The sequence below is a fragment of the Thrips palmi genome, unplaced genomic scaffold (genome assembly GCF_012932325.1).
Source record: "Thrips palmi isolate BJ-2018 unplaced genomic scaffold, TpBJ-2018v1 HiC_scaffold_4, whole genome shotgun sequence".
NCBI lineage: Eukaryota > Metazoa > Arthropoda > Insecta > Thysanoptera > Thripidae > Thrips > Thrips palmi.
In genome coordinates this window covers 8,894,399-8,920,439 of record NW_023144631.1, presented here as the reverse complement: position 1 = coordinate 8,920,439, position 26,041 = coordinate 8,894,399, and the positions used below count along the sequence as shown (strand labels likewise).

Genomic DNA, 26,041 nt, shown 5'->3' with positions numbered 1-26,041 from the left:
ACTAACATAGATACAATGGCATCAGGGAAACAAATATATGAATATGGCGATGGATCAAATATTTTTCCAAAAGAATACAAGATTTCATTATTGATGACTTGGTGTCATGACAAGTCACTAATATCACTGTAAAAGATCTAGGAATGAAGTCAAAAATGCCTGATATCAAAACATGGATGTTTGTTACAATTCCCAAAATAAGTGTTCCACAGACAAGCAGCTACGTGGAATCAAACTGTATAAGGCTAAGGTAAAATCAAAGCAATAGAAACAGCAGTTAATACTCCACGACACATGCTTTTACCAAAAAATTGATATAAGTGTCATTTTCTGGCATGAAATACATTTAAGTGCGGCAATACGATGGAATTTACTGCCTTAAGGTGACTAAAAGAATATATTACTTTTTGTTTGTTCATTGCTCCATTTCATCTACAAACATGTACATATGTATCTAAATATCAAAAGAAACATACATCCTACTAACATAAAATCAATAAATAGCATGAAACATTTGGAAACAAGTTTGTGATGCATACCACTAAAAATGTTAAGAGAGAAATTGAACTAAGTCACTGAGATAAAATAGAAAAATGGAGTGGAAAGCAAGAAAATTGTACAAAACCTTTCCCTCATTTACTGATCTAGAGACATCTCCACTATGTAAAAAACAGTTTCCCCACAAAAAAATACTAAAAAGAATGCTTTCCATTTCACATCTTCAAAGAATTCAGCAACAACATAGTATGTGCAGAAAGAAGATCTTGTTCTTTCCTTCTTCTATTTCAACAAAAATTGTTCCTTCATGAAGGTCACAGCTTGTGTCAATGACTCAAATATTCACTGAGTGGCAGTTGCTAGTGCACAACATAGGTTTGTGAAGGATCCAAAATTAAAAGAGGCCTATGCTGTGAGCTTCCTCAAAATGCCATGTCAGATGGAGGGTAGGCAGACTTACCTCACAGAAATAATAAACTGCTTTAAAGTATTAATTTGATGTAGATTTAAGATTCTTTAGAAGTTGATCTTTTAAAAGCTTAAAGGTGTCACATTTTGAGTTTAGTGCACTCTAGAGATAAAGAAAGTGATGAAGCCCACTAAAATCACACCAGCCAGGGAGGGAAAGAAGCATATACAGGCTATTATCTTTTAAAGCTTCACTCTGAAGCACTTTTAATTATTCTATATGAGCTAAATCAAGATGGGATTCAAATCACTGATATTTGCTATTTGTAACACCAGCATAAACTCAAATGACACAAAAACACCTTAGCCCCTCTTTGTACAGCATCATATACATACAATAGATTTATGATAGAATATAACAGTACACATTTACATTCTTGGGAAAGGGTACAGCAGTGAATGGGTCCTACTTGAGCAAACACCAAACAAGACAGACAGTTGACTAATACTCATCTCAATTGGAGCTTGAGTGAAGTAGAAAGCCACAAACAGCTTTCTAACAGCACTTTATGTAGTTTGTAAATTGGAGGGAAAGGTTACAACATATTACAAATTAAAGTGGTAAAATTACATAAAAAACAAAATATAAAATGTTAAATAAAGAAACAACATGATCGTTGCAGGCATGTATGGTTTAGTTTAGTATTTTTTTCTCTCTAAAAAAAAAAAAAACAACACACAAAGAGATCCAAGCGTCTTGCTTAAGGGTAAAATTGGTTGACGACAGTTTAAAAAAAAAGTGACTAAAGTTGAAATTTGTTTTTTGTAATGAAAATCACACGTCAGCAAAAATTGCACAAAATCACACACATACATCCTTAACATACCTATAATAACATCATCATTTACTCTTACGTGTATGCCTTTATTTAATATGCTGTGTACCATTTTGAGTCCAGCTCTACTTAAGATTAATTACAAAATCACAGAGCACGCATTTTTTCTTTTATATGAGAGCTAGGAAGATCAACAATCTGTACACTCTTCAGTCTCTCAAAACCATTGCAAAATATTGTCCATTGCATTCTCTTTCTATATACATCGGGAGTACATCCTGTCCTGCTGAACTGTGAAATTCTTCTCACAAACCTAAGGCATTGTGAAGTGTGAACACACTCAAACACACAGCAAGCCTTGTCAAGCCACTTATGTGCAAAATATTCAGTCTTAAGGTTATCTTGCCAATTATGTTTTCACTAAACTTAATAAATGATTTCATACCATAATCTAAGGCAGTAATCATGTTGGCAGTGCAACAGAACCTTTCAAGATTCATTACTTCAGCATGAGAAGAAAAGGCAGTCTTGCGGCTTGCATTTTTTCAAGGCATTTGGATTTCAGAAAAAAAATGGCCATCCTCCATGTGAAAAAGATGGTCAGAATGGTCACAATTAGATGAATCTTAACCTGCCTTAATGTGAGTCAAGTCTAGTCTTAGTTTCCCCACACCCTTTTTATATGCTCATATAAGGGGAAAGAGGAGAGGGAGAGACAGCATTCTAGATGTTTCGTAAAACATCTTTTTATTAAATTGCTTTTTTTTTGTTTTAGTTAAGCTTAAGGTTTTTGTTCATCTTTCTCTTTGGTTCTGTAAAAGAACTGATGAAACTTTCATCCTTTCTTTCCTGAGTAATGTTCTGCTTGATCTGTTCAAGAGTTACACCCTGGTTACACTTGAGTAACATAGCCTGGAACCTGCCATTTACTGTAATACTTAAGTATATAATTCTCAATCTAAAAAAAGTGGTGAAAATGCATTCTCTTAAACTTTAAGAAAAAAATTAAACTAAAATACAGGAGATTTCTTAAGGCAACCATTATAAATGAGGCAACTTGAGAGAGCCAGACACTTATGAGAGCATTTAAGGGCAATGAAAACGGTTCCTCAAAATCCTAGAATCTAATCTACAATGTCTTCCAAACCCAATGGTATCATTCTGAGCAGGATGAAACAGGACAGAAGTGACTTGGCAATCAGATAAAAACTTCAGTTTTAAAGTGTGGATGAGCCAGTCACACTCACAAGATCAGGTTATGCACAGTTCAGCAGACAGAAGCTTGGCGAAGAAAACACTCACACTAATACTGAGGCAGTGAAGTTGTCCAAGCCTAGAACCGTAACCTAACTGTAGAATTGGTGTAGCACACACAACAGGAGAGATGATAAAATGGATCTTCCCAACAACCCACTTTTGGTAGTTATGAAGACCGGTGGTAACCATGGTGTTGGTCCACAGTAGGTAACTGGTTGCTTGGATTTCCAGACATCAAACACCTGCAACATTACAGATTACAAATTTTGAAGCAAGACCTCAACACAGAGCAATGAGGTAAACTTAAAGGGATACAGTAAATGTCCAATCAGAAAAAAAAGCAATGAAAACAAGAGGCCATCAATCAGTCTTTGCCAATACCCAATGTCACCAATTAGTTAGATAGCATTGACTTAAGCCACCACCACCAATACCACCACCATAATGACCACAAAAATGTATTGAAAATTGAACTGAATGTAAAAGAATCATGCAAGACAAATTTAAACCAAAAACTAAAATTCGTTCTACAAAGAAATATTTTATAGTTTTGTATAGCTAAACGAAAATTGTCACATAATGTACCAAAGGTGAATTCAGCTCAGAATTAAACCTAGGTTTGAAGCGTGCCAACGGCAAACTTGAAAAAGTGCAAAACAAAGTGCAAGGTGCCTATGAAAAATAAACAATCATTTAATTGCTAACCTCAACTTAGAATTACACCTTAAAAATGCCTTTAACAATGAAATGACTGAAGACAATAATTAATATCAAAAAATTATTTCTTTGACGGAGAACTTATTTTTAAATTAATGAGGATGAAAACAGTGCTAACAAGACAGAAAGGCAAGAGTGATTGGTACCACAGTGCATGGTACAAGCCTCACCTGCCGGCTAGCCGGTGGTGGCTATGGTCTGGAACAAGATGGTAATTGGTTGACCTATCAGACTTTGTGGTGACGCATCTCGAAGGCATTGGCATTACGTGACGATGGTCCAGAGCTCGAGCTACTGTATGCTCCGGCATAAAGCTCACCATGGTTTGCCCTGCTGTACCCCGCTGGCGGTGCCGATGCTGAAAATAATGAAAACTCAGTTTAAATCCCTTACGCCTCAGGAAGCGGCCAGAGAGGACGTGCAAGACGGCCAACCCACAAAGAAAGCAACAAAGTTGTACGGTAAAACGCGCATTACCTTTGGGTGCATAGTATTGGCCTCGACCCTCTCCATAACCATGGGCAGGCGCCCTGCTGTGGCCCTGTCTAACATGATGCCCCCCTCCTGAACTAGGCCCTCTGCCCTGTGGTCCCCGCTGCACACCGAACACACAGACACATCAGGATACATCACAAAAAACAAAGGCAAAGGACAATGACAAAAACAGAGACACCAAAGTCAATTACACAAGACAGAGACAATACAAGGAAAATTAATGAGATACTTGCATATTTGAACTTTTATCACTAGAGTCAAAGGTGCTAACGTACCATTCTCCTAAGTGTGTTCATTGGTCTCCTCAGAGTTTCTGAAAAACGTCTAGCTGGTGGTTTCTTTGGATTAGAAGATGGTGTGTGCACAGCACAGCACTTGATAAAAATGGCCATAAAGATGATGAAGGTGATACCCATAAGAAGGACAGCCCACCAATATTCCTGGATAAGAAAAAAGAAAGATTCAAATTAATGAGTGCTTCAAATGTTAACAATAATTGTTGTCCTTGAATGTCCTTTAAGTGAGGTAACAGAGACTTACTGTAATCCACTGGGCTACAGAAAGTAATGTTTGCTTATTGAAAAGCATATTCTTCAGCCGTGCTAGAGGACCTTCAGCATCTACAGCACGGCATTTATAAAAGACATCACAATATCCCTGTGGGAAAGGTGTGTATAAGAAATACAGTCAAAGATTGACAACAAATTGATTCGAGTGACTCACACTACAAGGCAAAAAGCAGATGATACCTGAAAATTATCACAGGGCGAGCCTGGTCTCAGGCTTATGCCACCAGGAGGAAGGCCCACCTGGTGGGCAAATTCACTAGTACTTCTACATGAAGTTACATTTGTACCATTTTGACAAGCCAGTACACATAACTGACGCTTGTCAATGTTGGGTATAAGTGATGATGTTAAGAAACACTCAGTGAGGTTCCACTCCAGACAGATGGACCCAGAACACTCACCATTAATACACAACTGTGGATGAATAATGAAAGTCATTACAGGGTAAATAGAAACAAAATTGCAGTTCGTAAAAGTGAAGGCATTTGAATTCTATTACCTGTGTATCTTCATTGCACCGGGTTTTGTTGGCTTTATGAGAAGGATCAGGACACTCAGCACTTCTGCCATCACAATGAGAATTCCAACTACAGTTGGTTTCAGCTCTGCACTCTTGGTTAAAGCTTTGCGGGACGAAAGAGCAAGTATCTCCTGAGCAACAGGGACCTTGACTGGGGCTGTAAAATAACATTTCAAAATGCATGACATTCATACAGCAAGTTAAATTTTGCAAGAATCATAACACACAATTTGTTTTTCATTGCAACAAAAAATTACCTGCACTGAGTATTAGCTCTCCTCTTACACATCACTGCACTTTTATTTAGCTTATGATCTTCTTCAGATATCAAACGAGGGTAGCAGCAATGATCCTTACATTCTTTTTCATCATAGCCACAATCACATTCTTCTCCAGCCTCCACAATTTTGTTTCCACAGAATGCCCCCTTAGAAGCTGAAAAAAGAGGCACAAAATTAATCATCAGTGTGTGTCAAGAATACAGCTCTTCAACATTACAAAATATTTAGGAGATACAACATACTTTGGAAGCAGTTCTTCTTTTTATTCTCAAATATTGCATCTAAAACATTACTTATGTTTCCAACACTGCAGTGTGAAAACTTGCTATTGTTGGGACGATCACCACTAGTGGCCGATGCAAACATGATATAGTTGCCATCCAAACCACCAGGTCTACAGTCGTGTGGATAATCATGCTATACAAAAAAGGACCCAAGTTTCATTAAAAATATTCCAGACCACACAGACAGACACACTTGAAGGCAAGTTACTTACTGGAGACCCAAAATTGTGCCCAATTTCATGAGCTAGTGTTAGTTGGGATACTTTAGGAGGCACACGGCTATTATAGTTGACAAAAGTAATAATGCCAGTGTTCAAACTGCGTTTGGTGGACTGATAGGTTCCCCCAACAGTTTCTGTGTACATTTTGTGTTTTTCACAAATACCTCCAGAGGCACCTATGAACAGAAGATGCAACACAATATGAAGACAAATCTTTTCTACTTGACTAAAAAATATTTTGCAATGGTATAAATTATGTACCTGAAGCAGATGCTACCCATGCTAGACCAAGGGTGCCCCCTGTGAAGTCTCTGTAGGTAAAAACATAAGCAAGGCAGAAGAGCTCATGATCTCCTAAGGAATGAAGATTTAGGAAATTGCTCACATCTATGTTTTCCATACAAAATGGGCTAGGCTCAAATTTTGAGATGTTAGTCTTGCATGATGCATCATCATCGATCTACAGGACAAACAAAACATGTTGTTATGCATGGGTAGACAAACAAGACAGTTACAGTACTCCTTCTTTCATGTTTTCTTCAGGCTGAGCATTTTACCTTAATTCTCTGGACAAAAAATTTAATATTTCGATGTTCCATTCGGCCATCAAATCTAGTATCTCGGTAAATATAATTAACTGCTGTTACATGGTGTGCAATAAGCGATGAAATCTCCTCCCGAATTTTCTCTGGATTGTTTCCAACCTTAAAATCAAGACAAGCAAGATATTCAATTTCACCCAGGTCCCATTGTTGGTGTAAACTAACAAAAAGTAAAAACAATATAAAAATGTATCACATTACCTGATCACGGATATGCCTCCAGATGAGAGGATCTGTTTGAATAAAGAGTGAACAAGTATTTTTGATTTCCTCTTTTGCTTGTGCAGCTCTTTTTGTGCGGCTATGATCATTCATTTCCTTTGAATACTTCTCAAATGGAGTCTCATACTGAAACCTAGGGAGAACATAACACAAGAAATATTAGAATCAAGGAGAAGAGTCAGATCTCATTCCTGTTCAGAGTTGTATCTTGTACATGAAACTTACCGGAATTGATCTGTTGGCTTTTGAGATGGTGGAGGTGGTTTTCTGACATCATTGCTTCCCCTTGAAGTACTTTTTACCTTCTTATGCTTTAATTTTGAAGGAGCTTGTGCTGGCTCTTCAGGAACAAAAGAATTTTGCACCTGTTCCATCCAGTGGTCTGTTACACCACAACCGCTACTGTGTCCTGTTCAAATTTTATATTTTCAAAAAATATGTCACAATATGAACTGTAGACACTAGATTTGGCATGGTACATACCTGAGCGCCTTTCAGCATAAGGATCATTGACATCTTTTGAGTGATAGATGACTGAGTGAAAGGTGTTGTTGGCTTCTTTGGGGAAGTAATAATGCGCCTTCTCCACATAGAAGTCACCATCACGGGGAGATATGATCTTTCCATGAAAAACTCCATCGGAGACAGAACCAAAAACTTGGCTCCCCGGTTCCCCTGTAATTGAAAAATTTGACAAATTTTAAAAAAACTTAAATTTGTTAACGCTAATCTAGTTTATGATAAGATAAGACGTCATGTGCTTAAGTACGCAGATTAAGGTACCTTGAATGTGTCCCGAGTAAATGTGGGACAGGTCCACTCTCTCGGGGCGGCCGGAGCTGCCCACTATCTCCACATTGTCGTCGAAAGTCTCCAGGTCTCGTTTGAGGCGCAGGTGGAAGAAGCGGCCGTGCGACCGGAACTTGAGGTGCACGGCGTCCTCGGTCGTCACCGAACGTTTGGCGCGGAGGTGGCTCCGGTGGACATGGTCCGTGTCGTATTGGAGCCCCTCGAAGTGGGATACGTACTCGTTCAGGCGCTGAGCGCGCTGGGCTGCAACACGGAAACCGTAGAGGTCAGTCGCGGAAAGTGAAAGCAATGTGGAGATTACTTTTAACATTTTTAGTGGAAAGGGGGGGGGGATGCGGATTCAAAGACAGGAATGACGACACGACGGTAGGTAGTGTATTCATCGCCTCGGTATGGCGCGGTGGCGCGGCGTGGCGGTGCCGGCCGGCGGCCGCATCGGCCCCCCGGTGCTGGTGGCACGACGGGCACCACGGCACGCCGCACGACGCGGTGCGTCCGCCGCCACCACGAATTACGGCATCCGCGGTGTGCGGTGCGGCGCAGCGTAGCGTGAAGCTCGGCCAGCGGCGCGGACGGCGGGGGCCTCGGCGGGGCGCCGTCGCGGTGCGCGTCGCCCTGACCCTCATGACCGTCCAGTTCGACAACCACTGCGAAATCTCGCACACGGCAAGCCGGGCAAGCCGCGGAGAGAAATCGCGGGGCGCGCGGAAACGGCCGTGCCGCACGCTTCACTGCTCCCCTCGTGCGCGGTGCGGCGTGCACGCTCGCGTGAGCCTTCGCGTGTCCGCGGGCCGGCGGGGCGGTGCAAAGTGCAAGGACTCCGGAGACGGAGACAGGTGGCGCCGAAAGTGAAACGTGTGGGATGCAGCGAGCACGACACGGAAAGGAAACCCATGCTGGAAACGCGAGCTTCGAAACAGATTAGCGCTCGCCGGGGGCCCGTGGTCGCCCGGCAGTACAGTGTCCTGGCAGAACGGGGACGCGACGGCTCGGGCGGCGAGGCGCGGCGCGGGCCGCGGGGGAGGGAAGTCCGCGCGCACCGAGACTCCGCCAGCCTCCGCGCTCGGCGCGCACGCCGAAGGCCTGAAGGTGTGCAGGCGTGGCGGGAGCGCCGCTATGGCCGCTGGCCGCGGAGGCCTCGCTAGGGGAAGGAGGGCGGCTCACAACTACCAGTGCAATCCGACAAGGCGATGCAAGTTGCAAAAAAGAAGTGGACAGAAACAACAACCGCGCAGTCCAAGTGCCAAGAGCAAGCCGCATTGGGGGTCCCTCGCGGGGCGAGGGATCGCACCGGCCGAGTTTCGCGTTTACGGGACCCGGCGGGGCGCCCCGCGGCCGTGCGGCCAATACCGTTCGGCGGGGACGTCGCGACGCCGGCCCGCCACGCGCCGCCACGCCGTTGCGACACCTTGGCCGCGACGAGGCGTCGCCGTGACTCGGACTCGCCGCGGCCACTTTACCGCCAAACCAGTCACTGCAGTTGCCGAGGCAGTGCTAGCTGCAGCGGCGTCGGGGCGTCACTCCACTCCACGGCGCCTCGTCAGCACGTCAGCACTCCCGGACCACGAAGGCCAGGCGTGCCAAAGGCCGGGCGTCAAAGAGCACAGAAAGAAAGCAAGCTCGAGAGGCAGAGAGGCTGCAGAAGCGCTTGTTTAGCAGGGCGGCCAACTAGGCGATGATCCAGCGGGATAAAAGAAGAAGAAAAACTGCAGCGATGCATCACGTTGCTCGCCTTTTTTTTCACCCCTTTCATGAAAGGAGAAAAGAGGGGGGGGCCTTGGAGGGGCCGCATGGAAATGAGTGCGGCCGACGGGCACCGGCGGGCCGACGCGTGGAGCACAAGGAGGCCACCAGTGTAGCAGTCTCGGCCCGGATGCAGGCCACGCCAGGGCAAGCCAGGGCAAGCCAGGGCACGCCAAAGGCACGGCGTCGAAGGGCTGGGGAGGTAGCTGCACGACCGTCACAGGGCCGCCACCCTCGGCCAAGGGCCTGGCGCCAAGGGCACGCCCTGCAACGGCCCGGCCCGGCCCGGCCCGGCCTGCCACGGTCAAGGGAAGCGGGACGGGCGCGAGGATGGCCGCGCGCGCAGGCATGACGGCCAGAGGCGGCCAGAGGCTGGCGTGCGGCGTGCGTTCACTGCTCGCCTTGACGCCGCGCGTCCGGCACGGCACGCCACGCCACGGCACGCGCCAGACAGACGCTCGCCGCCACATCAAGCGATTACAACCTCTTTGTCAGGGCGGCGCCGCGTGCGTCACGCCGCGTCGCCGTGTCCAGGGAGGGAGGCCGGGGCTAAAGACCGCTACGCTACGCTACGCCGTGCGAAAAAGCAACAAAAATAAACTGAAAGCCGTCCACGTCGTCGCCATGACTAGGCTGGTCTAGGCCAGCGGGCCGGCCGGTCGTCCGAGCCCCGCTCGTGTCGCAATATTTGAGGCGGAAAAAGGGCGACGCTGCAATTCTGCCCCTTCCTTGGGAAAGCGGGGCGCTTCTGGCTGCTTCTAGCTCCCCCTGTCACCGCGGGTCTCCGCGGAGCACCGCGAGCGACGTCGAGAAGTCCCCCAAGTGCGCGGCGCCGCGTGGCACTTCCCTGAAGACGAGGCGGCGCGGCGCGGGTTCGATCCCCGTCGCCGCCCTCACGGGGGGCCCCGTGGAGGTGCGGCGGAGAGCCAGCGAGCCAACATGCTCCTCTGGTAATGGGTATCGGGGGCACCACTCATACTCATCCCCCGCACTTTCACTCAAGAGAGGGACAGACTAGCAGAACGGAGCCAACGAGCCTGAACGGCCAAGAGTATCGCAGCGCAGCGGGCGCAGCGCCATGGCAGCGCCCAGATGCGCCTCGTGGAGGAGGAGGGGCGCTGCGGAGTCCACTGTGGGACTGCCGCGCACTGCCGCGCTGCTGGGACGCTAGGTCGGGGACTCGGCACTGATACGCCGAAGTCTGAGTCAGTCACAGCCGCGCCCCCTGCCTCCTCGGCGCAGAGCAGCAGCCCAGCTTGCCCAGCTGGCCAATCGCGTGACTGCAATAAACCCACCCTAATTGAGCGCCATTGAAAAGCAGTGTCGAAGCGCGGCGCCGCTCCCAGTCGCTGCACTTCCCATGCGCTCGCTCATGTCTCCGTTCTGACAGGTTCTGACCCCGGCCCGGCGTTCAGACAGTCCCAAGGGCATCGCGTTCAGTTCGCCTCTCCCCGAACACACCCTGCCCTGGCCTGCCCCACACACGTCCAACATTTGCGCCAAGGTATCGACCCCGTCGAGGGCATCTGGACCATGGAAAATGCGACTTCAGTCCGGTATTCGAACCCGCAGCCGCGCTGCGCCACACGGTGCCACACGCGACACGCGCCGCGCGGGAGGACAGACGCAGAAACAGGTGTCGCTGACCGCAGCCCCGCCGCCCCGCAGCCGCGGACAGCTCACTGATTCCGAGAGTCGTTTTCGTCGCTCTGTCTCTCTCACACTCATGAGGCGTCCCGTGTAGGTGCGAGAGAGACAGAGCGACGAAAACGACTCTCGGAATCAGTCTGCAGGACCACAGGCCCCAGGACGGACGCGGACGCTGTCAGATCGGTTCCTCGCTTCCTGCTTGCTTCCTGCTTCCGGCCATGGACCACTCCGGGCACTCGCCCATCACTGCATGGCGCTACATGGCGCTGCACGCCCGCTCAGTCAAGCAAACAGAACCAAAAGGACGATTGAACCCTCCGCCTCACGCGTGTCCATGCGGCGTGGGCGCCGATAAGGATGTGCGCTACTCGCACTTACTCATGTCTGACTCAGCTGTTGTTCCCACAGCGCACTGCGAATTGGACATTGCAGACAGGATTGCGGTAGTTTCGGTTTGCTCATTCTATTCAAAGCCCAAACAATCTACGGAAACCTTTTTGTCTTTTTTTGGTTTGGGGGAAGGGGGAATTTGAGCAACACTCGTGAGAACGGCATTTTTAAGAAACTGCTTCAGTGCAGAGGGCAAGCCAAAGCCACAGCAATGAACTCAAATTCTGATCTGCTCATTGAGCTTGACTGCTCATTAAAAATCAAAATAATGTTCTGGATTCTTAGCCACCCATACAAAGGTCCAGAAATTTGACAGGACAATCTCCCTACATTTCCTCAACCTGCTTTTAATGTGCACAAAATGAGAAAACCCTTTTTTGAAGAACATCCCATTAAAATAAACTGAAAAATATTAATTCAACATCAAATAAGTCCTACAGAGGGTATTAGACACTAGGAACACTAGAGTAGAATGGAGGGCTCTCATAAAAATAACAGTGTGAAAAAAAACTCATGGTTCACAGTCTATTCCAAAACCAACATATTTCTGTACTGAGGTAAGAAGATGAGAATACAGGAGGTTCTGCACGAAACGAACAGACAAACAATGACAAGAATGGGGATAGAGACAAGTTAAAGGTTAGGTTGTTATCATGGGCATGTGACTATTTGTATGAAAGAGGGCATTCTGGACATAGAAGTCGTCAGAGAAACAATGATACAACAGCAAAGTACAGAAAATATTAAAAGCTAGACCAAGAGGAACGGGGTAAAAGGAAGAACAGCGGAACCTGGACAAACTACTGCTATTTCTGGAGCAACATTGGCAACCTCATATAACCCACCAGCAGACGACCTCGGTTTAATGACAAAAGTAGCATCATTGTGGATCGAAATAGACCTACTTTTCACTCATGAAAAGTAAATATGATACCACATAAACACAGGAACCTAGGTCCTCGGTGGTGGTGGTCCTAGCCCAAAACATAGGCCTAAAAATAAATGTTTAGAGCCGTCTTAGAAATGAAAGCAACTTACCACTCTCAATGTAGGGAATCAACAGGAGAAGATATATGATGTATCCACATTCACTGAACATTTTCCCACATGAATGATGCCTCGGAAACGTTATCCATCAAATTTTGAAACGAAATTCATATACACCACAGCTGTTCAATCTAACATAAGCACAGATAATGGAAACCTTTGTCTCTCTGCCACTCTGCGCATGAGCGGGGACGACTGGCTCCAACTCCAGTTATTTACACTCTTCTGACTGTGAATAAAACCCAGTCCTGTATATAATGTATTCTTTTTTGTTGTTGTTCTGGTTGTTGTTGTTCTTTCTTCTGCTGTCCGCCGCAGCGTTATTCGCAGGATTTCAGTATTATCGATCAATAAGGTTAGGCAAAGATATAGGCTAACTGTAATAATGTCTAAAAAGCCCACTTTTAGAGTTTGACAGATCCTTCTGCGTTCCTTAAGTTATTTGAGCTGCTAGACTGGATTTGTAGCGATGACATGGAAAGTACTTTTTCTCCTTGTTTGTCTCCTGGTATGTGGAATCAACGGATTTTCAGACCCTTACAGGGTTCTGGGCATTCCCAAATCATCAACAGTACCGGAAATAAGAAAAGCCTACAAAAATCTAGCGAAAGAATGGTGAGTTTAGTCTGCTTAGACTGATTTCCAGTCCACTTAAGTTCTCATTTGCCATGTATTGTCAGAACAGGGAAGAGCCAGTCTGTGATCACACCCTTTCTCAGGGTAATTCTCTCTTACCCCAGTCCTATTATTGTCACCAATTTTCTAAAACTACGTTTCAAACTTCAGCCTTAAATTTTATCCAGAATTTTTTGTTGATTTTTTATGGTGTGGCTTGTGACATTGTCATTAGGCTTCAATGTATAACGTATTTCTAACCATGAGACAAGGGCTTGTGCGACAAGATATCATCGGCTACATTAAATCTTTGATTTTTACCTATTTTATGAGCTAATTCATACTAAACTAAGGAAAAAAAAATGTTTCAGGCACCCTGACAAAAATCATGATCCAGCTGCTGAGGAGAAGTTTGTGGAAATCACACAAGCCTATGAGGTGCGTAAACTGATAGTAAGCCGTCAAATATTTGAATAAATTATTAATAAACTAACAATTTCTTCTGTCTTATATAGCTGCTCTCTGACCCTGAAAGACGCAAGCAATATGACTTGTATGGGGTCCTGGGAGATTCTGCAATATCAAGAGAGAAACGAGAATATAACCAGCAATATCAAAAGAAATTTGATTTTATGGATGATTTGTTTGGCTTCCCTGGTTATGGATCATTTCGTTATCGACGATCAGAACCGGATATTACATCATTTCACAAATTGAGTGTATCTACCAAGTATGTATTAAACATTTCCATTTTCCTGCCCAGAATTAAAATAAAGTGTAGAAATTGTTCTGAGGTTTAAGCCATTGTTTCAATGTGTTTCAGAGCCTATGAAAATAATTTGGTTCCGAAGAGCTTCCGAACACCTTACCTTATTCTCTTCTACTCTGATTGGTGCTTCCCCTGCCTGCAAATCGAGCCTTTGTGGAGAAAAGTCATTGAAGATCTTGAACCTATTGGTATGTATACTCCGTCCTTCTGTGGTTCTCTTTCTTTAAAAAAAAAAAGAAAAAAAAATCTGGCATTAACAAAGAAATTTAATTGTATTTCCTGTCTGCTTCTAGGAGTTGGAGTAGCCACAGTCCATTCTGAAAATGAAAAGATGCTTGCAAAGAAAGTTGGCATAAGGTCACTACCAACAATGGTCCTTCTGATGGAAGGCAAAACAACCATTTACAGAGAACCTATGATAAGTGCTCATAAAATTGTTGGTAAGTCATGATGTCCATTTTCAAAAAAATATAAAATCAAGATTTTGGGATAAAGCTAATTCTTTGACTTTACCTTTTTCAGAATTTATTCGTGCAAAATTTCCATACAATATAATGCAGTCAGTTAATGATGATAATGCCCATGAGTTTCTAAGAGGCTGGATAGATAACCGTGTTAGAGCGCTTGTTTTTGAGAATAAAGAGCAACCTCGCTTGCGCTATCTTCTTACCGCCTATCACTTTCGAGATCGTGTCGCTTTTGGGTAAGTGTGTTTTTAATGGTTGTTCATTGCCTTAATAACTTCTTTTAATGGATGCTTCATTCATTTCATAAGGTCTGTGAACATGGGGTCGATGGATACTATTGAGACACAGAAACAGTTCAAAGTGGCTCATGATGCTGATACTCTCTTAATATTTAATGAGAATCATAACCGTCCTATTGTTAGTTTGTCAATGGCGGATATCCCAGTTAACACTATGCAAGATGTCATAAGTCGAAACAAATATTTGGTACTGCCTCGTCTTTCATCACAGGTATGAATAATCAATCCTTTTTCTCAGTATGTTTTAAGTAGTGATATAGCTTATCATTATACCTGTTGATTTCAGACACTACTTGATGCCCTTTGTCCTCCTGAGTGGGCAAAACCGCGAAAACGCCTCTGTGTTGTCCTTGTATCTGAAAATACACCATATCATGACACTCCTCGCCAAGCATTACGACAGTTTGCTCAAGAATCATCTTACAGTGCAGAGAGAGTTCGATTCACCTACATATTTAGAGAACGTCAGAGCGAATTCATAAATGCCTTAACAAGTGGTCAGTTTGTTATTTTAACATTGACTTTTTATAAGCTGAATTTTTGATAGATTTTTTTTTTGGTGATTGTTTGTTGTTAATGTTTTTGTGTATAGGTGAAGGGAGCCCTGCTGAATCAACTCTACACATTGTGATTTTGTGGCGCCGAGACTCATCTCACATTAAATATGAATGGCTACCATCTGGCCTTGATGCTTCAGTGGATCAATGGAATGATACCAAGTCTCATCTGGAAACAACAATACATCGACTTCTTCAGTCAAATGCTGCCTTATCAGGAGAAGCTATTGTAAAGGTGTGAAACTTTACACCACCACTTTTTCTCACTTGCATTTTTTATTTCTTCTTTTGACTGTTTGATACAAACTTTAAATTTAATTTCAGGAATTGATAGATGAACATGCCCAGGGAATGGTGACACGAATGGTAAACAAACTTCTTCTGACAGCCGATTTTCTGAAGGAATCCATTGGGAAAGATCAAATTCTACCTGCTATTTCCGTTATTGGAACAATTTTGTTCATCATTGGTGGTGGTTACCTCATGTCTTATCTTGTGTAAGTGCATTTTATGCTGAACATTTTGAACTGAACTTTTGCTGTGATTCTTGTTGCTATTGATTTTTTTCTTTTAAAAGGCGGCTGGAAGAAGAAAGCATTAACAAGAAGAAGAACGATGATAGCGGCAAGGGTACAACTGAAAATGGGAAAGTATGTTGCTTTGCTCATACTGCAAAACATTTTTATAATCAAATTAATTACTGAAAGCATGACAAAACTCGTATCAAGAAAACAAAGATGTATTAATTAAAGCTGATTAATCATGTTTCAGAATGGAAGTTATGTACCGGAACTGAAATTGCATGAAATGAGGGCTGAGAATTATAATGGTCTAGTACGTTTGTTGAAACCTGGCTGTCGCACTATTATACTATTGGTTGATATGCAATCTAGAACCACCCTTCTCCCAAGTTTCCACAAAACAGTGTGGCCATATCGCAAGTGTGTATTGAAAAAAACCTTGACTCTGGTTTATTTTTGTGAGCCTGATTTCATCTTAAATTTTACATTGTGTCATAATGAAACTTTTGCAGGAATAAAACGTTGATGTTTGCTCATCTCTCATTAGAGAGAGGTCTCGAATGGTACAAACGGTTGTTGACATTAAGCCTTCCTGAGCCTCGTGACCTCAACATAAATCCTCGCAATTGCATTGGTACTGTCTTGTCGCTGAATGGTCATCGAAAATATTTTTGCATGTATCATGCAAAACATCCAGAATGCTCACGAGGGCAAGGCTCAAAAGTGAGTCCTTGGTTGTTGCTTACTCTTTTCGTTGAGTCTTATCTTGACTTTTCACTACCTTAAATGTTTTATTTTTCTGTTGCAGCGTATGGTGAAAATGACAAAACACTTTAGTAATCCCCCTTTCAATGTTGGAAGTGGTGCTTTCATGGGTTTTGATACAAGTGAATCAGAAAGTGAGACGGAAGATGTGGAAAAGGGAGTGCGTCCTTTGACTGAGGTGTGTCTTATTGCATCTTAAAAACTCTTTTTTTTTCTTTTTCTCTCTTCCATTTTTTTCCCCAAATTTATGAATCCGAAGTTGCTGTGTTATTATTTTCATTACTTACGCTGTTGCTTTTTGATCTAGGGGTCCGGAGATGCAGCTGGTGGAGTGCTTTTCCAAGGGAACCTTCTAGACGGCCTCCCTAATTGGCTGGATCGATTATTTGAGGGCACCACTCATCGTTATTATGTCAATTACTGGCCTGACTTCACTGGAAAATAGGTTCATTCAAGTCTCCCTCTGTGACTGTTCATTCGAAGAAGTGGATTTGGAGTCCCTTTGTCAGGATGAATTGGTATTGCTGTTGCCAGTGTAACCTGAGGAAGTTATTTGACTGCAAAGCATGTGATTGTATTGGTGCACAAAATGTAAGTGCAGCATTGTTATTGGAGGCGCAATTTTGCTGTGGCTTGAATTCACAACAGGATGCATCAAGTATGTATGTTATGGGTTTAATCTGGAGTGCAGTTTAAGGAGATGAGTCTGAGCCATAAGTTTGCCTCCAGTGAAATTCCTAAACCTGCCCCTTCAAATGATTGCTTTATGAGACATTTGTACTGTGCTGGGAAAGTTTGAGGGGTATTATTGTTATCTTGAATTGAAACTGTTTTACTGAACCAATGCGTGGTGTGAAGTGCCTATGTTTTAAATATACTAACATGGCTGATTATGTGTACTTTTTACATTGGTTGCTTGTCTGACTGTTTTCTTGATAATTTGTAATTGATAAGTTTTGTGATCAAGAGATGCTTTTGATACATTGTCTGCATGTGCACCCTCTTTTAACTTTGCTAGCCAATTGTGTGTGATAATGTAAGGCAGATTCGAGGGACTTTACTTTGAGTTATTGTGACCTTGATAATGATATGCATCGTAACGAAGTTGCACTTCCATTGGTTTATAACCACTCTAGCACAACAGTTGTGTAAACAGAAGCTTAATTGATGTGGCATACCCTGTTATACCTTTGATTGTTTTATAACTATTAGCTTCCCTGCTGGTACGTAATTGGTCATGATGAAAGAGGGGTGGGTTGCCTTCCTTCAAGGTCAAAAATTAAAAATTGACTTTTTTGTTTTTTGTTTTGTTTTTGAAATGTAGTTTCCTTTTTAGGAAACTTTGGTTTCCTCCCCTATTGTGCCCCTGCCTCTCTGATTCTGTCTAAATTATCACCCAGTAACTAATTAGCAATGTGACAGATATGAGATCTCTTTTAACAGAGTGTTGATTACTTTCAAATTGTGCTTGAATTTATATTTGTACACCCTTTATATCGCTGTTGCTGAAAAGTCTGATGGAGCATTTCGATTTTACTCTGATATAAGCAACAGCCAGGTAATCTTTTTTTACAAAAACATGTGTGATTGCCGACCAAGAGCACATTGTTTCATATGTAATCAACACCCTGACCAAGTGCACTGTAGTGATGCACTGTCCAGTGGTCTAGTGAAATGTTTCATTCATCTATCACATGTATCAAGTACCTGTCTCTAATCTTTATTACAAAACACACAATATTTCAAACTTTTTAGGAAAAAAATATGTTACAGGTACATTGATGTTTCCCTTCCCTCTTGTAGTATGTTTGTTACCTATTAGTATTCATCTCTTACTCTATATGATCAAGACCTTGTGTGTATGAGCTCTTTCTAAACGTAAATATTTTGTATAAGGTTATAGCAAGCACATTATATTAATCACAACTTTCCCTTCAACAAACCAGTGAATATTGTGATTTTGTGTGAGCTAGAATTGTTTATCTGTAGGACAAGTAAATACGTGTGATCTCTACATGGATCGATTCTTTCAAGACTTGTTTAAGGCTTTTTGTAATTGTAACCTCTTTGCATACTTTGTTCCAAATTTTGTGAACTGAAATGGGGTGGACGATTGCCGAGTTGAAATGGAGGTAAAGTTTGTAATGGAAAATCAGCCTGTGATTCTCTTAATTTATGCAGTTAAACCGTAGCTTAAATAATGCAACAGCATTGGGAAAGCTAGATAATAGAAAGGACCCTGAAAGACCTCTGAATGAATAAAAGGCAACTTGAGAAATATGATGTTGTAAGGACCAAAATTTCAATTTTGAAAGTTTGTTTCAGCATGGAGAGGTCACAGTGATATCAGCCATATATGGCACTGTATGTTAATGTGGTACTTTATGTTCACTGTATATTTGCTGTACCTTCAAGCCGCTTCTGCTGTAGAGGTTTAGATTTTAAAGTTTCTTGTATCGATTATTTTGCAGTAGACCTGGCAATGTCGTTGATAATAATACAACAAAGATCCTCACTTGACCCTTTTAGTTATCTGTGTGTGGGTGAAGTGCTTATACTTCTAGAAATAATACAGGAAACAACTTTTCTCAGTCATAATGTGCTGAAATTAAATTCAGGGTGTATTGGCTGTTTATGGATCTAGTTTGAAATTATGTTGTTACAGGTTTGCTTTTATTTTCGTGTTTTTAACTCTTCTTTTGTTTTGTCTAACATTTTCTTTTCCATTACCTCACTTGTTTCTAAATAAGTAAGTAGAGCTTTAACAGATCTTTGCTTGTTGAAAAATGTTGAGTTTTAAATTTCTAAGTGGACCAAGTACTCTCTCACTTTAGGTAGGGTTGTCTCATTCTTGATTCCCTTGATGTATAATCTAACAAATTTCTTTGATCACTTTACATCTTTGCTCAGATTGTATAGGAGAACCCAGCTTTGTATGCTGTTTCGTGCAATGCTGTTTCATGCAATTCTATTTTTGTTAACAGAATGTTGATAACACTTTTAAATTGCAGAACTTATGAGGCTTGTTGAACTGTGACTTGCAGTTTGGTTGATTTTCATAATTATACAATTTTCCCCCCCTTATTGCTGTGTTCACTACTGATTGTGGGACAAAGGTTTTTTTAAATGATGAGTTTAGAACCTCACCCTTAGTGGTGGATGTCTCTTTATCTCGCTTTGCTATGGCTTTGCTTTGATGCCAATTCCTTTTGAACAGGTGTTACTTTGTACCCTATTTACTGTTTCATTTGAAGGCAAAGTTTTCAGAACTGTGATTGCTTCTATGTAATACAATGTGGGTTTTCTTTAGCTTAAAAGGATTTTTCTTTTCATGTTTTGATGAAACTTCTCTGTTTGTTTTGTTTTGCTCCGTATTTGGAGTTGCTCACTTTAACAGAGTACATGTTATCTGAGGGTTTCAGCAGTAGTGTGATTTTGAACAGCCTGAACTTTCTCATTTTCATCCTTCAATTTGCCTTTCCAATTTTGGAATGCAATATCCCATCCTGAGATCATTGCTGAAAAATAAAGAAAAATGTGATGAAAGTGGTCATCCTTGGTTTTTCAGTCTTTTCTAGGCATTGGTTTCAGGGTCATTGTGACTTCTTGTGAAACAGCTTCTAACTGTGTGATTCATACTATGCCATTATTATTTATTTCATGCAAGTGCCAACTTCATCTCTTTCAACGAGTTTCATCTGTTTTCTGTATATGATTTGCATCACTGCCGTTATGTGTTAAAACACCTTGTCTGTGACGGGTCTATCCATGTGGACCCAATCCCATTCTGTTCTAAAATCATTGTCACAGTATTGAAAGAAATTTGTGTGCTTCTGTATTCAAAATGTTTTTTTCCAAAGGAAACAATAATAATAGGGTGTGGAAAATTGCAATACTCTTACATAGTTGTAACAGCTAGCGAGCATTGCCAAATGTCCTAGGGTGCAGTCAGATCATTTATTAGATTTGACATTTCTTCCATTGATTCTTTGTCCATCATCATGTGTGTTCTGTTCATTTTTTTTCTTGTGTGCTTTTTTCTTTCTGTTGCTTTTTTTACTATTTGTAAAAGTTAATGCTTTCCTTCAAAACATGATAGATGTGTATTTGGCAGGAGTCATTTTAAAACTTTATTATTGTTATTATTATTTAAATAGTGTGGTCATCGCACAAATATTTCTTATCTGTCATAGCATATTTTAAATTGTATTATGTATTGGTTCATTTTCAATGCTGGTGCATCAAATGATTCTGAATTAATCAATACAGTAAAACATGTCTCTCTTACAAAAAGATCAAAACAATAAACCAAAATCTGTTTCTTGTAAAAAAGCCTGAAAATCACAGTTTAAGTTTTAAGTTTAAGTTTTTATACAAATTCATCATTGTGGTGTAAGTCAACCTCCTCACTCTAGTCATATTACAAATTTTGTTTGTAAATTACCTTTGTGTTTAATTCTTGTAAGCTCATATTTCATTTCCTTCTTACCAACGGTCAAGGGGCAAAAATGTGTCATACCATTATAGTAATGATAATTAATGAAATGTCACCAAGTAATTTCGGTTTTTTATTTATTAATTTAAGTCATTTGTGGATATTCATGAATGTCAATCAAAATGTCGGTTTGTTGTTTTGCTCGTTCTAATTTTATGTGTTGTTATTGATTATTGTGAACGAGGAGTGTCTTATTTATTGCCTATTGTGTTTTTCGTGCATGAAAGTGCCAAGTTGTGCAATTTATGCACTATGAGAGATGTTAAGGTCTTATCATAAATTTGTTACCCAGAAACACTGCAGTTAAGAAAGTTCTTCTGTAAGAGATTGTGGTTCAAAGCACCTTGTCTAGTCAGCCAATTGGTTCTTTGTTAAGGACTGATGAATGATCATCTCTAGCCCTTTTATTAAATCTTATCTAAACGGATCTATCGCTATACTGATCTGATCATCGCGGAATCTGCACTCTTAGACAGAAAAGGGGTAGAGTAGAAAAATTAATGAAAAATTTTGTTTACTTCTCTTTGACTTAATTGAGCGTATTTTTTGTTTGTTTTTTTCTTCTCTAGAGAAACAACTTGATGAAAATGGTAATTTTTTTGTTGGCTTCTTCAGCCAATCATCTGAACAAACAAATATTGCATTGATATTGTATTTGCCTTACCACTGTCTTCTAGTCAGGGAAACTTTTACTAGTTCCAGAACTATTTAATCATAGACTCAATATTGTATCAAAGGCTTGGTTTTAATTTTATTTCTTACCGCACATAAAATATTTGTCTTTAAAACAAAATTAGACATTGTCCAGGTTTTCATACATTTTGAAATACATCTCTTTAAAGACTGATGTGTTTGTGAATTTACTTCACTTTTGTGATTGCTCACCTACTTCTCATATTTCACTTGAACTTGCCGACATTTTTTTCTCAAGTTCTTTGACAATGTAAGAGAGCTTTTCTAAAGCATTTTTGATATCTGCATCAGTGATGGCATTCCATGTGACAAATCTGATTTCTTGCACGCCTATTTCATAACATTTAATCCTTATTGCCTTCCCAATCTCAGCTTCTTCTTCAGGTGTTACCTGTGAAATTAAATTGGTGTCACAAGTCTCCAATTCATGCTTCTGTAAAAGCTTACCATATACTTATTTATTAATGTGGTTGACAATTTAGGTACCTCAAATAGTCTTTCTACAAGTTCTTTCGCTGTGCAGCACTTTGGATTGACATGTATTATGGCAATATTGGTGTGCATCAGATCCACATCCAACTTAAGACAACTTGTTTTCATGTTAACCATAGCTGCAACAAGAAACAATGAGATCCAATGAGATTGACATAAGATAATCACTGGAAGCATAACTTACCTGTTACAAGTTTGTGTAATCTTTCATGATCCTCCACCAGTCTGGCTACGCCGGTATCCAGAGCTACAATGCCTGCTGCTGCCAGGACGCCTGACTGACGCATGGCCCCACCAAGGAGATGCCTCAGTCTGAAAGCTCTTCAGTAAAAAGGGAATGAGGGAATAAGCTAACAATACTGAAATAGTATACATTTTGAAAAGATTATATCAAACTAACTTTTCAATGAAGTCGCGGTTTCCAACTAGAAGGGAGCCTACAGGAGCTCCAAGCCCTTTGCTGAGACAAACAGAGACTGATGCACAATCCTTTACAAGGCGGGCTGGTGGAACTTTGTGGTATACAGCAGCATTGAAAAGACGGGCCCCGTCACAATGGAGCGGTATTTTTTTTCTTGATAAAATAGAGCCAATCTTTTGGAAAAACAATCGTGCTTTATTTCTGTTTCTTGTTAAAGTGTGAATAAAATAATTTATTTTACCTTGTCAATGAACTCAAGTGGAAGCACACTTCCACCATGGCCAAAAGTGTTTTCAATGCAAACTAGTGAGATGTTTCCTCCACAGTAATTTTTTTCCATTAATTGGAGATCAAAAGTACCATCAGCATTGTTAGGAATAGTATTTATCATGACTCCTCCCAGCTAAAGAGGATAAATGAACTGAGCTTAAAACAAATAATGAAATGAAATTCTTACAGTCACAGAAAGATAAACTTACTTCAGACACACCCCCATCCTCATGTTGTAATATATGGCTCTTGTGGCCAATAAGGACTTTATCGCCTCGTTTGTAACAGTGCGCCATAACTAGAATAATTAAAAAGAACACTCAAAACCAATTATACTGTCCTCCTGATTGACTAGGCAAGGTTCAACAAAACACACCTGCAATTAAATTACTCAAAGTTCCACTGGACATGAATAAAGCTGCTTCCTTCTGTAAGATTTTTGCTATTTTATCCTGTAAGGCTAAAACAAAAAAAATTGAAAATTGGGGACCACAAACATTATCTCTCTTTCAAATACGGCGTAATTTTTTTTTAGGACAAACCATTGACTGTAGGGTCTTCCCGAAGAACATCATCCCCGACCTCAGCCTCAAACATTGCTTTCCGCATCTCCATACTGGGCATGGTTAATGTGTCACTGCGTAGATCAATGACACAGCTCTGGAAACAAGGAAATAACTCAGTATGGCAATGATCTGGTGTAATATAGTCATAAATTTAAATCAAGTCTCTGTAATTTGATGTACCTGTGGGTCTGGTTTCATATTTTCTGATACGGTGTACATATTTTGGCAGAGAATTCCAACAAGAGACTTGTGTGATTGAAGGATAAACTGATGAAAAGGCCGCTGTAGTTTTTTGGAGATCTGCGCTGATGTCCTCCTAAGACAGATAGAAACGTATTTTATTCCAGAAATCACTAATAACAGGGAAGACCACACTATAGTAGTTCACTGGCTTGACTTATGTAAGTGGCCAAGAAAAACACTCCAAAACAAATAGTTGCTGCCGTAGCAGAGTCGTGTTCGAGACACTGGTGGAAAGTGGTCCAACCACGATGGACTTACACGCATGTTTGCAACATTTTACTCAAAACCCCCGGCCTGGCAGCACCCGTCCAACAAACAAAGTCTGTTACTCAGCACTGCTGCTGTTGTCACACCGAGTAGCGTGGTCCGCTAGGCCAGCAGACTGATTCCGCAGGAACTTTCGTCCAGCTGTCTCTCTCACACCAACAGGGAGCTCCTAATGAGTGCGAGAGAGAGACAGAGCAAAGAGACCGACGTTCGGAAGCAGCCTACAGCGCCTTATCACTGTGACGTATGGGCCCCGCGTGTCCCGTCCCACAGTCTCCACGCATCCAAGACGACCTACCGCAAATCAGCCGGCCGGGTAGCAGCAAAGCGGCGTGTGCGCGCCTGGGTCCTGGTGTGGGTCCTAGGGCGGTTTCTGGCTCTATGCTGGCTCTAGGCTCTAGACGCGACGAGTGTCGTGGCGGGACTGGCAACGAGAGCCGAGCAATCGTCCCTTTATCCGGCGGGCAGGCGCGAAGCGTGAAGAGGCGGACAGCAGACTGATTCCGAGAATCGTTCTTTCTCTCTCGCTCCTGTGTACAGGACACCCTACGAGTGCGCGAGAGACGGAGCGACGAAAACGACTCTCGGAATCAGTCTGCAGGATGTCGCTTCGCTCGCGGCTCGCAGCAGGGGACTGGGTCTGATGGGGGCCCCGGCTGCCCCGGCTGCCCCGGCCCCGCCCGGGGGACGGGAAGGGGGCGGGGTGCTAACCCGGTGCGGAGCGCGGAGTCCTGCGGGAGCGCCTGTCGTCTCGTCTGCCCACGTGCGCCTCGTGCGCCGGCAGCACACTAGCAGACACGGCCGGCGGCGCGTGGCAGTGGCGGCAGGCAGCGCTAGCACTGCCACCATGTAGGCACTGCCCACGCGAACACTTTGCATCTAGACCAGGGATCTCGACAGGCATGTTCTTATGAGTTTCCTGCCCAGAAGTGTCGAACCCAGGTCTCGACAGTCGGATCGATGACTCCGACTTCAGAGGTTTTTGAAGAAAAACTAGCTTTGATGAGCGGAAAGACAGTCTTGAGGCTCCCACCGCCGAGGCCTTCCCTGGCTTGCCGCCGCTTGCCGCGCTCTCGCCGCGTACGTTCCTGGTTCCATCCCTGTCTCTGGCTGGGTTCCGAACAGCGGTGTTGTCGCGCTGTCTCTCTCTCACACGCATGCCGCACGGTTGCAGGAGAGACAGAGGTGCGCGGCAAGCGAAGCGCTGTTCGGAATACAATCGCTGGTCCAGTCACCGCCACCCTCGCGCCGTTCTTGGAGGCCCCGCGCCTTGTTCGCAGACGACCCCCTCTACTCCACGGGGTGCGGGTGGGGTGGGTGGGGTAGAAATGCGGGGGTTCTGCGGGGCGGGGCTGGCGGGGCTGGCGGGGCGGTTGGCGCAGCCACCCTTATTGATGCTCTGCGCAGAGGCGTGGCGGCGGGTCGGCCGGGGGGTTGGCGTCGTTGGCGTCGCTGGCGGGGTGGAGCCGCATCGAGCGGGCCGTGCCGAGCCGAGCCGTGTTAGTGTGGCCGAGCCCTTTGCCACCGCGACCCGCCCTGCGCCCAGCGTGCCGCCCTGCGTGCCGCACTGCGAGGGCTGCGTGCCGACCCGAGGCCCGTGCCCCCGCCTTGCCCCTGAGGCCCCTGCCCAGTCCAGCGAGTGCAGGGCCGTGCAGGACAACGTACCCATGCCCTCACCGGGGCCAGCGTGGCGGCCAGGCCGCGGACCCTGAGCCATGTCTCCGCGGTGCAGGTGAGTGTACGCCCCGCGCCGCCGCGCGCCGCCCCGCGGCCGCGGGCCCGCGGGTCAGCTGATGCCTCACGGACGCGTCGCGGATGCTGCGCTGCGACGGCGTCCCGACGCTCCCGCGGCGTAAGGAAGGGGTGGGCGTCGAACCCGAGGCTGCTGGGGAGGTGCCCCGCGCCGCTGGACGACTTCCAGGAAGTCGAGAAGTGACACAACAACGCCCTCCCAGCGAAACCAACTTGGCGCTGCACGGCGGTGCCAGGGCGGTGCGCCACCGCCTCGCCGTCCTGTCCCTGCGGCGCCCTGCGGTGACAGTGATTGTTTG

General features: G+C 43.6%; 3 protein-coding genes across 7 annotated transcripts; 1 reads left to right on the top strand and 2 right to left on the bottom strand.

Moving 5' to 3' along the window:
- Positions 1–1,140: 1,140 nt before the first annotated feature.
- On the bottom strand, positions 1,141–12,763 carry LOC117649987 (disintegrin and metalloproteinase domain-containing protein 10). Of its 4 annotated transcripts, none has more exons than XM_034393221.1 (17): positions 12,542–12,762; positions 7,694–7,963; positions 7,394–7,585; positions 7,136–7,319; positions 6,890–7,043; positions 6,644–6,790; positions 6,348–6,546; positions 6,078–6,262; positions 5,824–5,998; positions 5,558–5,735; positions 5,280–5,457; positions 4,961–5,194; positions 4,752–4,868; positions 4,487–4,651; positions 4,194–4,311; positions 4,036–4,074; positions 3,099–3,241 (listed from the first exon to the last, which is right to left on the bottom strand). In XM_034393221.1, the coding sequence occupies exons 1-17, from the start codon at positions 12,600–12,602 to the stop codon at positions 3,234–3,236; spliced, it is 2,604 nt and encodes an 867-aa protein (XP_034249112.1). In that variant the 5' UTR covers positions 12,603–12,762; the 3' UTR covers positions 3,099–3,233. The 4 variants fall into 4 exon arrangements, 3 of the variants coding, with proteins under 3 accessions (XP_034249110.1, XP_034249111.1, XP_034249112.1); XR_004588011.1 differs by having other exon boundaries at positions 3,106–3,241; positions 3,887–4,074; XM_034393219.1 differs by lacking the exon at positions 4,194–4,311 and having other exon boundaries at positions 1,141–3,241; positions 3,887–4,074; positions 12,542–12,763.
- A 256-nt stretch (positions 12,764–13,019) lies between these two features.
- On the top strand, positions 13,020–21,885 carry LOC117649988 (dnaJ homolog subfamily C member 16). The gene is made up of 15 exons (XM_034393222.1): positions 13,020–13,165; positions 13,537–13,603; positions 13,681–13,895; positions 13,989–14,122; positions 14,228–14,374; positions 14,457–14,637; positions 14,710–14,911; positions 14,987–15,197; positions 15,293–15,492; positions 15,582–15,754; positions 15,835–15,907; positions 16,029–16,198; positions 16,291–16,501; positions 16,587–16,721; positions 16,851–21,885. The coding sequence occupies exons 1-15, from the start codon at positions 13,020–13,022 to the stop codon at positions 16,986–16,988; spliced, it is 2,403 nt and encodes an 800-aa protein (XP_034249113.1). The 3' UTR covers positions 16,989–21,885.
- On the bottom strand, positions 21,763–24,629 carry LOC117649989 (probable low-specificity L-threonine aldolase 2). 2 transcript variants are annotated; one of them, XM_034393224.1, is made up of 10 exons: positions 24,289–24,629; positions 23,661–23,796; positions 23,457–23,574; positions 23,291–23,374; positions 23,124–23,212; positions 22,886–23,047; positions 22,624–22,817; positions 22,408–22,544; positions 22,218–22,342; positions 21,763–22,122 (listed from the first exon to the last, which is right to left on the bottom strand). In XM_034393224.1, the coding sequence occupies exons 2-10, from the start codon at positions 23,697–23,699 to the stop codon at positions 21,931–21,933; spliced, it is 1,140 nt and encodes a 379-aa protein (XP_034249115.1). In that variant the 5' UTR covers positions 23,700–23,796; positions 24,289–24,629; the 3' UTR covers positions 21,763–21,930. The 2 variants fall into 2 exon arrangements, with proteins under 2 accessions (XP_034249115.1, XP_034249114.1); XM_034393223.1 differs by lacking the exon at positions 24,289–24,629 and adding an exon at positions 23,982–24,199.
- Between the last annotated feature and the right edge of the window lie 1,412 nt (positions 24,630–26,041).

Coding starts and splice junctions, on each gene's coding strand:
- LOC117649989 (XM_034393223.1), bottom strand. Junction 23,375..23,456: donor GGAAGACCCTACAGTCAATG/GTTTGTCCTAAA, acceptor TTTTTGTTTTAG/CCTTACAGGATAAAATAGCA. Junction 23,213..23,290: donor TTTGAGTAATTTAATTGCAG/GTGTGTTTTGTT, acceptor TAATTATTCTAG/TTATGGCGCACTGTTACAAA.
- LOC117649987 (XM_034393219.1), bottom strand. CDS start 12,602: ATGTTCAGTGAATGTGGATACATCATATATCTTCTCCTGTTGATTCCC. Junction 5,999..6,077: donor GGCACAATTTTGGGTCTCCA/GTAAGTAACTTG, acceptor TTTTTTGTATAG/CATGATTATCCACACGACTG. Junction 3,242..3,886: donor CACCACCGGCTAGCCGGCAG/GTGAGGCTTGTA, acceptor GTAATGTTGCAG/GTGTTTGATGTCTGGAAATC.
- LOC117649988 (XM_034393222.1), top strand. CDS start 13,020: ATGACATGGAAAGTACTTTTTCTCCTTGTTTGTCTCCTGGTATGTGGA. Junction 13,896..13,988: donor AAATTGAGTGTATCTACCAA/GTATGTATTAAA, acceptor AATGTGTTTCAG/AGCCTATGAAAATAATTTGG. Junction 15,908..16,028: donor GTACAACTGAAAATGGGAAA/GTATGTTGCTTT, acceptor ATCATGTTTCAG/AATGGAAGTTATGTACCGGA.